This window comes from Phyllobates terribilis, unplaced genomic scaffold, assembly GCF_046119375.1.
Source record: "Phyllobates terribilis strain yellow unplaced genomic scaffold, ASM4611937v1 Scaffold_1__5_contigs__length_1240528914, whole genome shotgun sequence".
Classification (NCBI taxonomy): domain Eukaryota; kingdom Metazoa; phylum Chordata; class Amphibia; order Anura; family Dendrobatidae; genus Phyllobates; species Phyllobates terribilis.
In genome coordinates, this window is record NW_027362761.1 from 176,153,033 (window position 1) to 176,167,774 (window position 14,742).

General features: G+C 40.1%; 1 protein-coding gene across 2 annotated transcripts in view; it reads left to right on the forward strand.

Moving 5' to 3' along the window:
• SMC5 (structural maintenance of chromosomes 5) overlaps nucleotides 1-14,742 on the forward strand; it is a 140,726-nt gene that overhangs the window by 99,622 nt on the left and 26,362 nt on the right. The window contains exons 18-19 of one of the 2 annotated variants that reach the window (XM_073670264.1): nucleotides 1-110; nucleotides 14,535-14,597. The exon at nucleotides 1-110 is cut by the window's left edge and continues 16 nt beyond it. In XM_073670264.1, the coding sequence (XP_073526365.1) occupies nucleotides 1-110; nucleotides 14,535-14,597 (173 nt within the window). The remainder of the gene's footprint in view (nucleotides 111-14,534; nucleotides 14,598-14,742) is intronic. The other variant, XM_073670274.1, reaches the window with a different exon arrangement.

A 14,742-nucleotide genomic window follows, 5' to 3' on the forward strand; every position in this document is an offset into this window, starting at 1 on the left:
CAGATGAAAAGAAGCGTAATCTGTTGGAAACTTGTAAGGGTCTTCTGAGAAAGGCAAGACAAATATGCAACCTTGGACAAAATGATGAGTTCCCTCAAGATTTTCATACTGTAAGTAATAGTATCCATGCTCCACCAGCTAGCGAATGGGTTTTCTGGCTTTATGTAATTTCATTACAACTTGGGTTGTATTGAAAAGTTAGGAAAATTTCTGTTCGACTTTGTTTTTCAAATCCTCTCAATTTGTAAGCTCTCGGCTTGCTGTTGGTGAATGGCAATGTGTGTGGATTGGTAAGAAATGAGCAATTTCTGCTGGCATCATATTAGAGAGCAGAGGGAGCTGAGCAGATTGATATACACCTTAGTTTTGCAAGGTAATATTCAGCGTAACCGGTGTTTTACTTCTTTAATGCTCTGCTCTTTGGGGTTTTGGGTCCAGTGGGCGGTCCTATCAGTGACTGACAGCTATCTCTCTATAAGCACACTTATACAAAGAAAGCTGTCAATCACTGTTAGGACCGCCCACTGGACCCAAAATCCCAGAAAAAGCAGAGGATTAAATGATTAAAACACTGGTTATACTGAATATTTTCTCAAAAAGGTACAGTACATATCATTCTGCTCAGCTCCTCCTGCTCTGTAACATGATGCCAGCAGAATAGACTGCATTTTCGTGGTGACAGGTTCCCTTTAATGAATAATATAGAGAAAAAATACCCACAAGCAATTAAAGCAGCTGGTGGAATGTACACACCTGTCAACAAGTGTACCACAATAGTGACTAGACAATAAATGAGTAATATACCACCACGCTAAAATGCTATTCAAGCGGCACACCGATACTGCATACAGATATAAAGAAAAAAAGAGTAGTAATGAGAATGTTGTACCCGATAACAGGATTCTCAAAATGCTAGGATAAAACGAGCCGCCCCACAGTCTAAAAAAATCTCAAGTCAAAAGGATAAAAGTAGCATAATTAACAAAAAACACCTGCAAAAGCTTCCTAAGCGTTTAACAGGGTCCCTTAGTCTGTTTCAGTAGGCTCCACAATCATGGGGAAGACTGCTGACTTGACAGATGTCCAGAAGGCAGTCATTGACACACTCCACAAGGTCCCAGAGTTCCAATTTTCATTTGGAAATCAAGGTCCCAGAGTCTGGAGGAAGAGTGGAGAGGCACACAATCCAAGCTGCTTGAAGTCTAGTGTGAAGTTTCCACCATCAGTGATGGTTTGGGGAGCCAGGTCATCCGCTGGTGTAGGTCCACTGTGTTTTATGAAGATCAAAGCCAGCGCAGCCTTCTACCATGAAATTTGAGATCCCTTCATTCTTCCCTCTGCCGACAAGCTTTTTGGAGATGGAAATTTCATTCTCCAGCAGGACTTGGCACCTGACCACACTGCCAAAAGTACCAATACCTGGTTTATTAACAACAGTATCACTGTGCTTGATTGGCGAGCAAACTCACCTGACCTTAACCCCATAGATTCTCTATGGGGTATTGTCAAGAGGAAGATGAGACACCACACCCAACAATGCAGACGAGCTGATGGCTGCTATCAAAGCAACCTGGGCTTCTGTAACACGTCAGCAGTGCCACAGGCTGATCGCCTCCATGCCACACCACATTGATGCAAAAGGAGCCCCGACCAAGTATTGAGTGCATTTACTGAACATACATTTCAGTAGGCCAACATTTCGGATTTTAAAATCATTTTTCAAGCTGTTATAAAGTATTCTAATTTACTGAGAATAATGACTTTTGTGTTTTCATTGGCTGTAAGACATAATCATCAACATTAACAGAAATAAACACTTGAAATAGATCACTGTTTGTAATGACTCTATATAATATGAGTTTCACTTTTTGTATTGAAGAACTGAAATAAATTAACTTTTTGATGATATTCTAATTTAGTGAGCTGCACCTCTACCTGCTCGTTATTGCCCTATCACACAGGTATCACCGTTTTTAGCTATCTTGCCCCTGACAAGGAGGGGTTCTTTAAATCCTTAGCTCTGGCTTGAGTCGGTGTTCTTACTTATCTACCTGAATATGGGTTTCTGCATATGGGTTCTGGGTTATTCTACTGAGTACTTCGTTGTCTGACAACCCTTTCCAGGGATGCCTGGTGTTTGAGGTTTGTATATATCATTATTGCTTTTGCCTCTGCCATGCACATTTTTGCTCATCTTTGATATCCCATGTAGCCTCCATGGTATATGGTTGTATTTTGTATATATTATTGTGGACTATTATTGACCTGTGCTTACCATTGCATTATAATAATAATCTGCATTGTTTGCAGTAGCAATTTTGTATTCCAGGATATGGTTTCTACTCGGGTCTTCTGTTTTGTTCTGTTTTAACGTTGCACGTGTGTTAGTGTGCATTAATAAAAACTTTGTATTTTTTTACATACTCTCTATTTAAGGTGTGCTTATCCATTTTCATTGTCTCTTTCCTCTCCTTATGCTCATTTGTCATTTCAACGCAGGATGTAGCACCCTTCATTTCATGATATAATTTGATATGGTATATGGTGCTCCCCATTCATATACACTGTGTGCAGAATTATTAGGCCAGTTGTGTTTTAGAGGATTATTTTTATTATTGATCAACAACTATGTTATCAATCAACCCAAAAGACTCATAATTATCCAAGCTTAATATTTTTGGAAGTTGGAGTGTTTTTTTTTAGATTTGGCTATCTTAGGAGGATATCTGTTTGTGCAGGTAACTATTACTGTGCAGAATTATTAGGCAACTTAATAAAAACCAAATATAATCCCATCTCACTTGTTTATTTTCACCAGGTAAACCAATATCAGTGCACAAAATTTAGAAATAAACATTTCTGACATGCAAAACCAAAAAAATTTATGATCACTATAGCCACCTTTCTTTATGATGACACTCAACAGCCTTCCATCCATAGATTCTGTCAGTTGCTTGATCTGTTTTCGATCAACATTGCGTGCAGCAGCCACTACAGCCTCCCAGACACTGTTGCGAGACGTGTACTGTTTTCCCTCCCTATAGATCTCACATTTTATGATGGACCACAGGTTCTCTATGGGGTTCAGATCAGGTGAACAAGGGGGCCATGGCATTATTTTTTCTTCTTTTAGAGCTTTACTGGCCAGCCACGCTGTGGAGTAGTTGGATGCATGTGATGGAGTATTGTCCTACATGAAAATCATTTTTTTCTTGAACGATACCAACTTCTTCCTGTACCACTGCTTGAAGAAGTTGTCTTCCAGAAACTGGCAGTAGGTCTGGGAGTTGAGCTTCACTCCATCCTCAACCCGAAAAGGTCCCACAAGTTAATCTTTGATGATACCAGTACCCCACCTCCACCTTGCTGGCGTCTGAGTCGGAGTGGAGCTCTCTGCCCTTTACTGATCCAGCCTCCGGCCCATCAAGAGTCACTCTCATTTCATCAGTCCATAAAACCTTTGAAAAATCAGTCTTAAGATATTTCTTGGCCCATTCTTGACGTTTTACCTTATGTTTCTTGTTCATAGGTGGTCGTTTTTCAGCCTTCCTTACCTTGGCCATATCCCTGAGTATTGCACACCTTCTGCTTTTTGATACTCCAGTAACGTTGCAGCTCTGAAATATGGCAAAACTGGTGGCGAATGGCATCTTGGCAGCTTCATGCTTGATTTTCCTCAATTCATGGGCAGTTATTTTGCCCCTTTTTTGGCCAACACGCTTCTTGCGACCCTGTTGGCTATTTGCCATGAAACTCTTGATTGTTCGGTGATCATGCTTCAAAAGTTTGGAAATTTCAAGACTGCTGCATCCCTCTGCAAGACATCTCACAATTTTGGACTTTTCAGAGCCCGTCAAATCTCTCTTCTGACCCATTTTGCCAAAGGAAAGGAAGTTGCCTAATAATTAAGCACACCTTATATAGGGTGTTGATGTCATTAGTCAACACCCCTCCTCATTACAGAGATGCACATCCCCAGATTTACTTAATTGGTAGTTGGCTCTCAAGCCTATGCAGCTTGGAGTAGGACAATATGTATAAAAAGTATCATGTGATCAAAATACTCATTTGCCTAATAATTCTGCACACTGTACTTATGAACAATATTAAAATGTTTTTACCACAAAATGTACAGTGTAAAAGCAATTTCCAAAAAAATGTCAAAATTGTGTGTTTTGTCGCAGTTTCTGTCCACTTGGATTTTTTTTTCTCATTTTCCAGTACACTATGTGGTAAAACGAATGGTGTCAATCAGAAGTACAACTCGTCCCGCGAAAAAAACAAGCCCTCATATGTCTATGTGGACAGAAAAATAAAAAAAAGTTATGGCCCTGGGAAGAAGGGGAGGAAAAAATGAAACCGGAAATTGGCCAGGTCAGGAAGGGTTTAATGACTGTATTTGAACCTACATATGAAAATAGTAACACAGTTTTTTAAGGTTGAAGGAAGACTAAGTCCATCTAGTTCAACCCATAGCCTAACATGTTGATCCAGAGGAAGGCAAAAAAAACCATGTGGCAAACACTAAGCTCCACATTGGGGGAAAAAATTCCTTCCTGGATCAACGCCCTATCAAGGAATCTAGTATATATAACCTGTAATATTATACTTTTCAAGAAAGGCATTCATGCCCTTCTTAAATTTTAGTAGTGACTCACTCATTACAACATCATGCGGCAGAGAGTTCCATAGTCTCACTGCTCTTACAGTAAAGAATCCGCGTCTGTGATTATGATTAAACCTTCTTTCCTCCAGACGTAGAAGATGCCCCCTTGTCCCCGTCTCTGGCCTCAGAGTAAAAAGATCAGCAGAAAGGTCTTTGTACTGTCCCCTCATATACTTGTACATAGTAATAAGATCACCCCTAAGCCTTCTTTTTTCCACAGTAAATAACCCCAAGTGTAATAACCTGTCTTGGTATTGCAGACCCCCCAGTCCTCTAATAACCTTGGTCGCTCTTCTCTGCACCCGCTCTAGTTCAGCTATGTCTTTCTTGTACACCGGAGACCAGAACTGTACACAGTATTCTAAGTGTGGTCGCACTAATGACTTGTATAGAGGTAAAATTATGTTCTCCTCATGAGCATCTATGCCTCTTTTAATGCATTCCATTATTTTATTTGCCTTTGCAGCAGCTGCCTGACACTGGCCACCAAACGTGACCTTGTCGTCCACCAATACACCCAGGTCTTTTTCAGTTACAGTTTTGCCCAGTGATTTACAATTAAGCATATAATTATACATTTTGTTTCCTCTGCCCAAGTGCATTACCTTACATTTATCCCCATTAAAGCTCATTTGCCATTTATCAGCCCAAGCTTCTAGTTTACATAGATCCTCCTGTAATATAAAATTGTCCTCCTCTGTATTGATTACCCTGCAGAGTTTAGTGTCATCTGCAAATATTGAAATACTAGTCTCTATGCCCCCTACAAGGTCATTAATAAATATGTTAAAAAGAAGCTTGCCCAATACTGACCCCTGTGGTTCCCCACTGTTAACTGAGACTCAGTCTGAGTGTGTTCCATTAATAACACAAATGTGGAACCGTATCAAAAGCTTTTGAAAAGTCCATATACACAACATCCACTGCATTTCCTTGGTCCAGTACGGAACTTACCTCTTCACAAAAGCTGATCAGATTAGTTTGACAGGAACGGTCCCTCGTAAACCCATGTTGATATTGGGTCATGAGGTTATTGTTCTTCCGATACTCTAGTATAGCATCTCTGAGGAAACCCTCCAGGATTTTACCCACTCTAGAGGTCAAGCTTACTGGCCTATAATTTCCAAGTTTGGTTTTTGTCCTCTTTTTGAATATTGGCACCACATTTGCTATACTCCAGTCCTGTGGTACAGACCCTGTTATTATAGAATCTTTAAAGATTAAAAATAATGGTCTATCTATGACGTTACTTAATTCCTGCAGTACTCGCGGGTGTATCCCATCCGGGCCCGGGGATTTGTCAACTTTAGTGATTTTTAGACGCCGCTGTACTTCCTGCTGGGTTAAGCAAGTGACATTTAATGGAGAATTTTTGTCATCACTAATCATGTTTTCTGTCATGCGATTTTCTTGTGTAAATACTGTTGAAAAAAAATCATTTAGCATATTGCCTTTTTCCTCATCCTCATCCATCATTTCATCCAGACTATTTTTAAGGGGGCCAGCACTATCATTTTTTAGTTTTTTACTATTTATGTAGTTAAAGAATATTTTGGGATTATTTTTACTTTCTCTGGCAATGATTCTCTCTGCCTCAATCTTTGCTGCCTTGATTTGGTTTTTACAGAATTTATTTAATTTTCTGCATTTATTTAATGCCTCATCACTACCTACTTGCTTTAGTTCTCTAAATGCTTTCTTTTTGTCACTTATTGCGCCCCTTACAGCTCTATTTAGCCATAGTGGTTTCCTCCTATTTCTTGCATGTTTATTCCCATAGGGTATTGTGCACAGGTCCTATTCAGGATGCTAATAAATGTCTCCCATTTGCTTTGTGTAGCTTTATGTTTAAGGATATCGTCCCAGTTTATTGCACTAAGATCATCTCTTAACCGTTGGAAATTTTGCCTTCCTGAAGTTTAGTGTCCTTGTAACCCCTCTACTACACATCTTATTAAAGGATACACGAAAACATATTATTTTGTGATCACTAATACCCAAGCGACCCCCAACTCGTATATTTGATTTGTGGTCTGGCCTATTGGTTAATATTAGGTCTAGCAGTGGCCCCCTTCTTGTTGGGTCCTGAACCAGTTGTGAAAGGTAATGGTCTCTCATAGTTGTCAAAAACCTATTACCTTTGCTGGAACTACAGGTTTCTGTTCCCCAATGTATTTCAGGGTAGTTGAAGTCCCCCATAATAATGACTTCTCCTTGAGTAGCTGCTTCATCTATTTGCTTCATGAGGATATTCTGCGCTACTTCCATTATTTTTGGAGACTTGTAACAAACCCCTATCAGTAATTTATTATTTTTTCCCCCTCTCCTTATCTCCACCCACAGGGACTCTACATTTTCATTAGATTCACATATATTCTCACACAAGACGTGTTTTAAGATGATCATTATCACCTGTTGGGTAAAATTGGTCACACTCACACCTGATTATATAATCTTTAATAATTTTGTTAGATGATAAAAAAAAATAGGTGTTAATAGTTTATTTTTATGTCTGGTGAAAGATGGCCTTTTAATTTATGCATCGTAACCTTTCCACAGAGCATGCAGCAAGCGTACACTAAAGAGACAGTGTGTAAAGAGCCCTATTAATACAATTCATGTATCATAGATATTTCTTTGTTTGATATTTTTTTTAACTCATTGAAAATCTTTTTGCACACTGTTCCTTTTACTAGTTGTAGAGCATGACATAGCTTTTCATCCATAAGGGGAAAGCCTTTACAGTAATTCACCATGTACATTAAATATTGAGCAATTGATGTGATCATAAACTCGCTAAGAAGGTTATTCAGGAGAGCCAAGATGACTGCTACAGAACCAGCCCTAAGATGATTTCATTAATGGATTTACTGTTAAAGGGGTTGTCCAGTCTTCTGGTGAAAGTCTGAGAGTGCAGACTTCTGAATCCTTGCTGCGTGCGAACTACATGCTGTTAGGATTTCTGTTGAAAACTCATGAGGAGCTGAAATGTTGATACTGGTTCTGAATAAAAGAATCAAGATTCACGTTATATGTACTTTGTATGAATTGTAGAAAAAGACCTTTTATTATACTCCCCTACGGGGCTGTCTGGTCAGATGGGCATCGCTGGTCTTGGTCTGGCACCTCCACTCTTCTTGCAATCACCATCCTCCTTCTCTGCTTCACGTGGCAGAGCTAAGTACTGTAGTACTCATTTGCCAGCGCTCTTTGGCCTTTTACCCGTGCATGCGCAGAACAATTCTTTGTTCTGCCCTCAGCAGGAAAGAGAGACGTACACCTGCACAGGAGCGCGACGAGGAACACTGTGTGGATAACGGAGGACGCGTCATCCGCATGAAGGAGGAAGGCGATCGCAAAAAGAGAGGCTGCACCAGACCAAGACCAGCGACACCCATCATAGGGGAGTATAATAAGTCTTTTTTTCGTTTTGCAGGACGGCTTGGAGACTTGTATAAGCCTTCTAGAATGCTGTAACACAGGGCTGAAAGGTGGTGACTGTAAGTTGTAACCCTGAAGGATCTGCAGAGTTCTCAAGCAAACGCTTGAGTATCTGTCTATACTATAACAATAAGCCGTACACTCTATAGAGGTAGCCTTTATGGAAGAGTGGGCATAAAAAAGCCTTTACTTACATACAAAAATTGTAAAGCTGGTTTAGAGAACTCCTATGCCTGTGTGAACGCCTCACACAGGAGTAAGCACCTGTACACCCATTTCTTGTTTTGGATGTGCCGGTCAGTTTTTTCTGTTTATATGTCTAGGCTTTGACTGAGCACTTCCACCTCTAGACCACAGGCGGTTTTATTTGCAGCAGGTTCTTGCCTCCCCATACACAAGCAGACTTTTGTCTCTTATAGTGGAGTTCACATAGGCAGGTTCCTGGTATGACGAGAAACGCATTACCGTGCCTACCAGGTACACATGAATTGGCCAATTTATTTCTATTTTCTGCAGCAATAATGCTATTTAAATTTCATGTTCGCATACTTAGCATTGCAGAGTGCTACTCTATTTGTTAGTTATATATGGAGGTAGCTGCTCCTAGTAAGCATGTGTGCACACCTATTTCTTGTATTGGATGTGCCGGTCATTTTTTTCTCCTGAACCTCCTATGCCATGTGTACCTTTGCTGACTCCTGGTTCTGGGGAGTATCAGAAGCTTTAAGTCCTGCCTCATTTCCGATGTTGCCTGGAGTGTGCTGTATTAGCAGGTTTTCCCCTAAAAAGTAAGTCCTGGAATACCCCTGGACCACGCATTGCTGTAAATGAGTGTTCTATGTAGGATCAGAATAACCGTAAATATAATTTTTAACACAGTGGTAATAATGGTGCCTTTCTGCTTAGTGGTCTGGTTTTGTTCTGGAATTGAACATTATCAAGCAGTAACATGCCAGATCATTAGAAGATCTGAACTATCTAAATGTTTTAGTTTTGGACTTGTAAGTATGGGATATAAATGTGTATAATAAATACATCCTAAGGTTCCATATTTATAGAAACTTGTATCTGAATTGCATCAAAGTAGGCTTTATTAAAATGTTTTTTCCTGTATAGAAAGAGATGACACCACTCCGCAAAATTGTAGCCTTCTGGCTACCTCACTGATTTTCCCTGAATAGCCACCCACCATAGAAAGACATACAACCATTCCTGTTCTTTCACTTTATTTATCCTGTCCCTTTGTTTTCATGATCAGCATGGATCCTAAAGATAAACCCCCAATCTTTTAAAAAAAATAAGTATGCTGCCACTCCTATGTGACTGCTGACTCTGTCCCATCCCCATGCTGTCATGATTCTACTCTCAAAATTGCATTCAAGCAGCCACATGAGCATAGAACCCTGTCGTGAGCTGGCAGTTTATAGTCACTGCAGACTTTTTTAGACTGGAAAAAAACCTTTTAATTTTCCTACTTTCTTATGTCATCTAAGAAAATTATGGAATATTGTTACAAACTGAATAACTCTTCTAATGTATTGCTGCTGCATTTGCAATGCCAGTGTCAAAACGCAGAGCTGGATATTTCCTTTTTGTGAAGTTACTTAATTTCATGGAGACTTTTTTTCTCATTAAAACCACTGATATGTAAATGTGGTCAGAAGTCAACTTATTACTTGTTTCCATAGTCTTCATGCTTGCACTAATCATTCATTTTTGAAGTACACCATTAACTGCATCTCTCATACATAAATTTGGCAATGGTCTATCAGCATGTCAACTAACTTCCATCACAATTGTAGGACTTAGGCCATGGTTCCACTATCAGTATTTGGTCAGTATTATTTCTCAGTAGTGGGAGCCAAAACCAGGTGAGGAACGATCAGATAAAGGGTATAATAGAAACAAGTCACCAATTCTGCATTTATCACCCACTCCTGAGAAAAAATACTGCCAAAATACTGATAGTGGGGCCGTGGCCTTATAAGTATTCCAGCTCTTTTTAACTAGTTACAGACTAATAGTTCAGTTTTTTTTATTCAGTCAGTTGGATAGAGCATTATATTAGTTTTTGTGGGGAATAAAAAACTGCCAAGTCCCATTACTCCTCTGGCCTCAGATGAGTGCCAATAAAGCCTAGGCTTTGAGTAATCTAATACAGACTGGCTATATTAGGCATTAGTGTTGATTGGAATATTTTTTTTCTCACTGCCTCAGACTGCTTTAAAGAGGTTGTCCCTCTTCAGAAAACGTTATGCCCTATGCTGAGTTACTTATAAAAAAAACCTCAGTATCTCTTACCCTCTGGTGAAGCATTGCTGCTCCGGTCTCTGGTATTTCAAGGTGACATCATGTTGTCAGTGCAGCGGCCAAACACTGAGCTCAGCAGCTATTCACGTGTAGATTGCACAATGCCAGATTTGTGTCATGTAAAAAAAAAAAAAAAAAAATCATATCAAAAAGAATCCTGACCTTTCACGTATGGGTACATCATGGCGATCGTACAGGAACTGTGCCTGCGTAATCACCGCCAGGAGCACATAAGTTAAAGAAGGCTGGGAGAGGGAGGGGGTGCCCTCTCCCGTCCGATCGACGCCTCCACTGCGACGTCATCGTAAGGGCCCAATCATTGCCATGGCAACCCAAGGTCATGATGACTTCCGGGTCACAAAGCTACGGCAAGCCTGTGAGAGCATGGTCTAAGAGGCTTCTGTCAGTGCAACACTGACAGGTATAAAGCATTGCAATGCTAGTGCATTGCTATGCGTTATACCAGCGATCAGAGTAATTTTTATACCAATAAATATACATTTAAAAAAATACACACATTTGGTATCGCTGCATTCAGAACGACCCGTCCTATAAAACTGTTAAACTAGTTAATCCCTTTAGTGTACACCGTAAAAAAAAAAAAAACGTGGCAAAAGCTTTTTCATCATACTGCCGATCAAAAAGTGGATTAAAATGCGATCGAAAAGACTAATGAAAATAAAAAAAATATTACTGAAAGCTTCATCTTGTCCCGCAAAGCGGAGAAATAGTAAAAAAAAGTTATAGCAGGATGAACGGCATAAAAAAAAATTGCTGGATTTTGTTCATTCTGCCTCCCAAAAATCAGAAGAAAAAGCAATAAAAAAAAAGTATGGTATGTGCCTGAAAATAGAACCAATAGAAACGTCAACTCCTCCTCAAAAACCAGCCCTTACATGACTGTCAGCAAATATAGGAAAATTATAGCTCTCAAAATATGGCGATGAAAAGGGGTTTCTAGTGTGTGATAGGTGCCAAACCTAAAAAAAATATATATATAAATTTAGTATCGCTGTAATCACACCAACCGAAGAATAAAGTAGTCTAATCACTTATACCACATGAGGAACGGCGTAAAAAAATAAATAAAACCAATTCCTGACCTGCTGTTGATTTGTTCATTCTGTCTCCCAAAGATCACAGTAAGGCTCAGCTATCATTTATCCTGCGCTGAACGCTTACACCTGGGTTTCCGTGTAAATCTCCGAAATACGTGATTTAGACAGAACCCCCGGCGTAAGGTTCCCTATAATGGGGCAGATGGAGGCACCGTGGACGCAGTCTGACCTGTGATTCACCGGTATCCGTCGTCTTAGGCATGCATAAAAGCACGGTTGGCCACAGTTTTGTGCACCTCTGAACAGAGGCCAGACGGAGTCCAGAGTAACTCTGCTGTCTCATTATAGTGATTGGATCCCTCAGGGTTTATCAGAATCACGTCATTCATTAGATGGAAACTCTGATATCTGTGCTCAGCGTAGAGCGCAGGATAAACGTGATTCTAAATGTTATGTAAAAAAATTCTGCTATTTTCTCAAATAAACGCAAACAATATCGGCCTCAATTTACCACTAACATAAAATACAACATGTCGTGAAAAATCAGTCCCAGAATCACTGAGATCCTGAGTTATTACCACATAAAATGACACTGGTCAGAATTGTAAAATTTGGCCTGGTCAGGAAGGTGAAAACAGACTCGGGGGTGAAGGGATTAATGCACTAAAGTAGAATAGGGGGGTAATACATCTACTGTCAGTGTTTGTCTGCAGCATGTATTGTACTCCTATACTTGTACAGCATGCACATTATGTACAGTCTCAGCAGTGCATACATATACACAGCACTGCCGCATGCACACTCAGTTCTGCTGTATAGACACCCCCAGCTCTGCTACAAGCTTGTGCACAAGCCCCTCTACTGCAACCTAGACACTGATTTTAACTGAAGTGTATACATTACCATGTTTTGAAATTCCTTCCAGACGGTGACTGATCACATGACCGGAATGATCCTTCTGCTATTGCGGACGTGCAGCTTTAGTGATGTGCTGGTCCTGGTAGCTGCCCTTCTGCCCTGCTCCGATCAGATAGATCAGTGTCGCTGCATACTTCTGTGTTTAGGAAGGATCTTGTCTGTGTTCTACTCGATCACAGGAAGCTGCCTCCAGACCATGACACACACATTTATTTATTCATTTATTTTTGTTTTTTTAAGCAAGATTTTTTTCTTGGTTTTAAAAAGTTCAGTTTATAATTCAGGAAATATGATATTTATTGGATTGAAAGATTACTCTATTGCATGAATTTTCCTTTTGTTTGTTATTTATTATCCATGTGGGATGCTTTTCCATCCTACTTTAGGCTAGAACTCTGTATTTTCTTGTCTTTAGACTGTCTTAATTTTAGATGTCTATGTGCTGGTCTGTGGATTTCTCTATAAAGTTCTGTACAGTCATGGCCAAAAGTATTGAGAATGAGACAAATAGTAATTTTTCCAAAGTTTACTGCTTCATTTTTTGTAATGGCAATTTGCATATACTCCTGAATGTCAAAGAGTGATCAGCTTAACAGCAATTACTGTACTTGCAAAGTCAATATTTGCCCAGAAAATGAACTTTAACCCCCAAAACACATTTCAACATCATTGCAGTCCTGCCTTAAAAGGAGCAGCTAACATCTTTTAATTGATTGATCTATTAACACAGGTGTGGGTGTTGATGAGGACAGGGCTGGTAATCAATCAGTCATGATTAAGTAAGAATGACATCACTGGACACTTTAAAAGGAGGCTGGTTCTTGGTATCATTGTTTCTCTTCAGTTAACCATGGTTATCTCTAAAGAAACAGGTGCAGCCATCATTGCACTGCACAAAAATGGCCTAACAGGGAAGAGTATCGCAGCTACAAAGATTGCACCTCAGTCAACAATCTATCGCATCATCAAGAACTTCAAGGAGAGAGCTTCCATTGTTGTCAAAAAGGCTCCAGGGCGCCCAAGAAAGACCAGCAAGCGCCAGGACCGTATCTTTAAACTGTTTCAGCTGCGGGATCGGACTACCAGCAGTGCCGAGCTTGCTCAGGAATGGCAGCAGGCTGGTGTGTGTGCTTCTGCACGCACTGTGAGGCGGAGACTCTTTGAGCAAGGGCTGGTTTCAAGGAGGGCAGCAAAGAAGCCACTTCTCTCCAGAAAAAACATCAGGGACCGACTGATATTCTGCAAAAGGTACAGGGAGTGGACTGCTGAGGACTGGGGCAAAGTCATTTTCTCTGATGAATCCCCTTTTCGATTGTTTGGGACATCTGGAAAACAGCTTATTCGGAGAAGAAGAGGTGAGCGCTACCACCAGTCTTGTCTCATGCCAACTGTAAAGCATCCTGAAACCATTCATGTGTGGGCTTGCTTCTCAGCCAAGGGAATCGGCTCACTCACAGTCTTGCCTAAAAACACAGACATGAATAAAGAATGGTACCAGAATGTCCTCCAAGAGCAACTTCTCCCAACCGTCCAAGAGCAGATTGGCGCCCAACAATGCCTTTTACAGCATGATGGAGCACCTTGCCATAAAGCAAAGGTGATAACTAAATGGCTCATGGAACAAAACATAGAGATTTTGGGTCCATGGCCTGGAAACTCCCCAGATCTTAATCCCATTGAGAACTTGCGGCCAATCATCAAGAGACGGGTGGACAAACAAAAACCAACAAATTCTGGCAAAATGCAAGCATTGATTATGCAAGAATGGACTGCTATGAGTCAGGATTTGGTCCAAAAGTTGATTGAGAGCATGCCAGGGAGAATTACAGAGGTCTTGAAGAAGAAGGGGCAACACTGCAAATATTGACTTGCTGCATTAACTCATTCTAACTGTCAATATAACCTATTGGTACTCATAATATGATTGCAATTATATTTCTGTATGTGATATAAACATCAGACAAACACTAATAAAAACCAGAGGCCAGCAGATCATGTGAAAATATAATTTTGGTGTCATTCTCAAAACTTTTGGCCATGACTGTATATTCTTCTACTACATGTGTATGTTTCTTTTTGTCTCCTCTTAGAACCATTTCCTCTAACTTGTCCTGGGTATTGTTGTTTCCTGTCTTCTGCAGGCTTTCAGATTGGAAACTTTGGCTAATTTGCTGTCTATCCATTCAAATAATGATGACCGTGAGGTATTTGTGAAGACAGCTGTACATGTTCTATCTATTGTAATGCCAAAAAGCCGTTTGAAACTAGTCTTATAATCTTCCATACAATTGAGGACAAAATATCAAAATCATTCCATGAAGGAAAAAATAGTAGTGGTGGCCAGTTAAA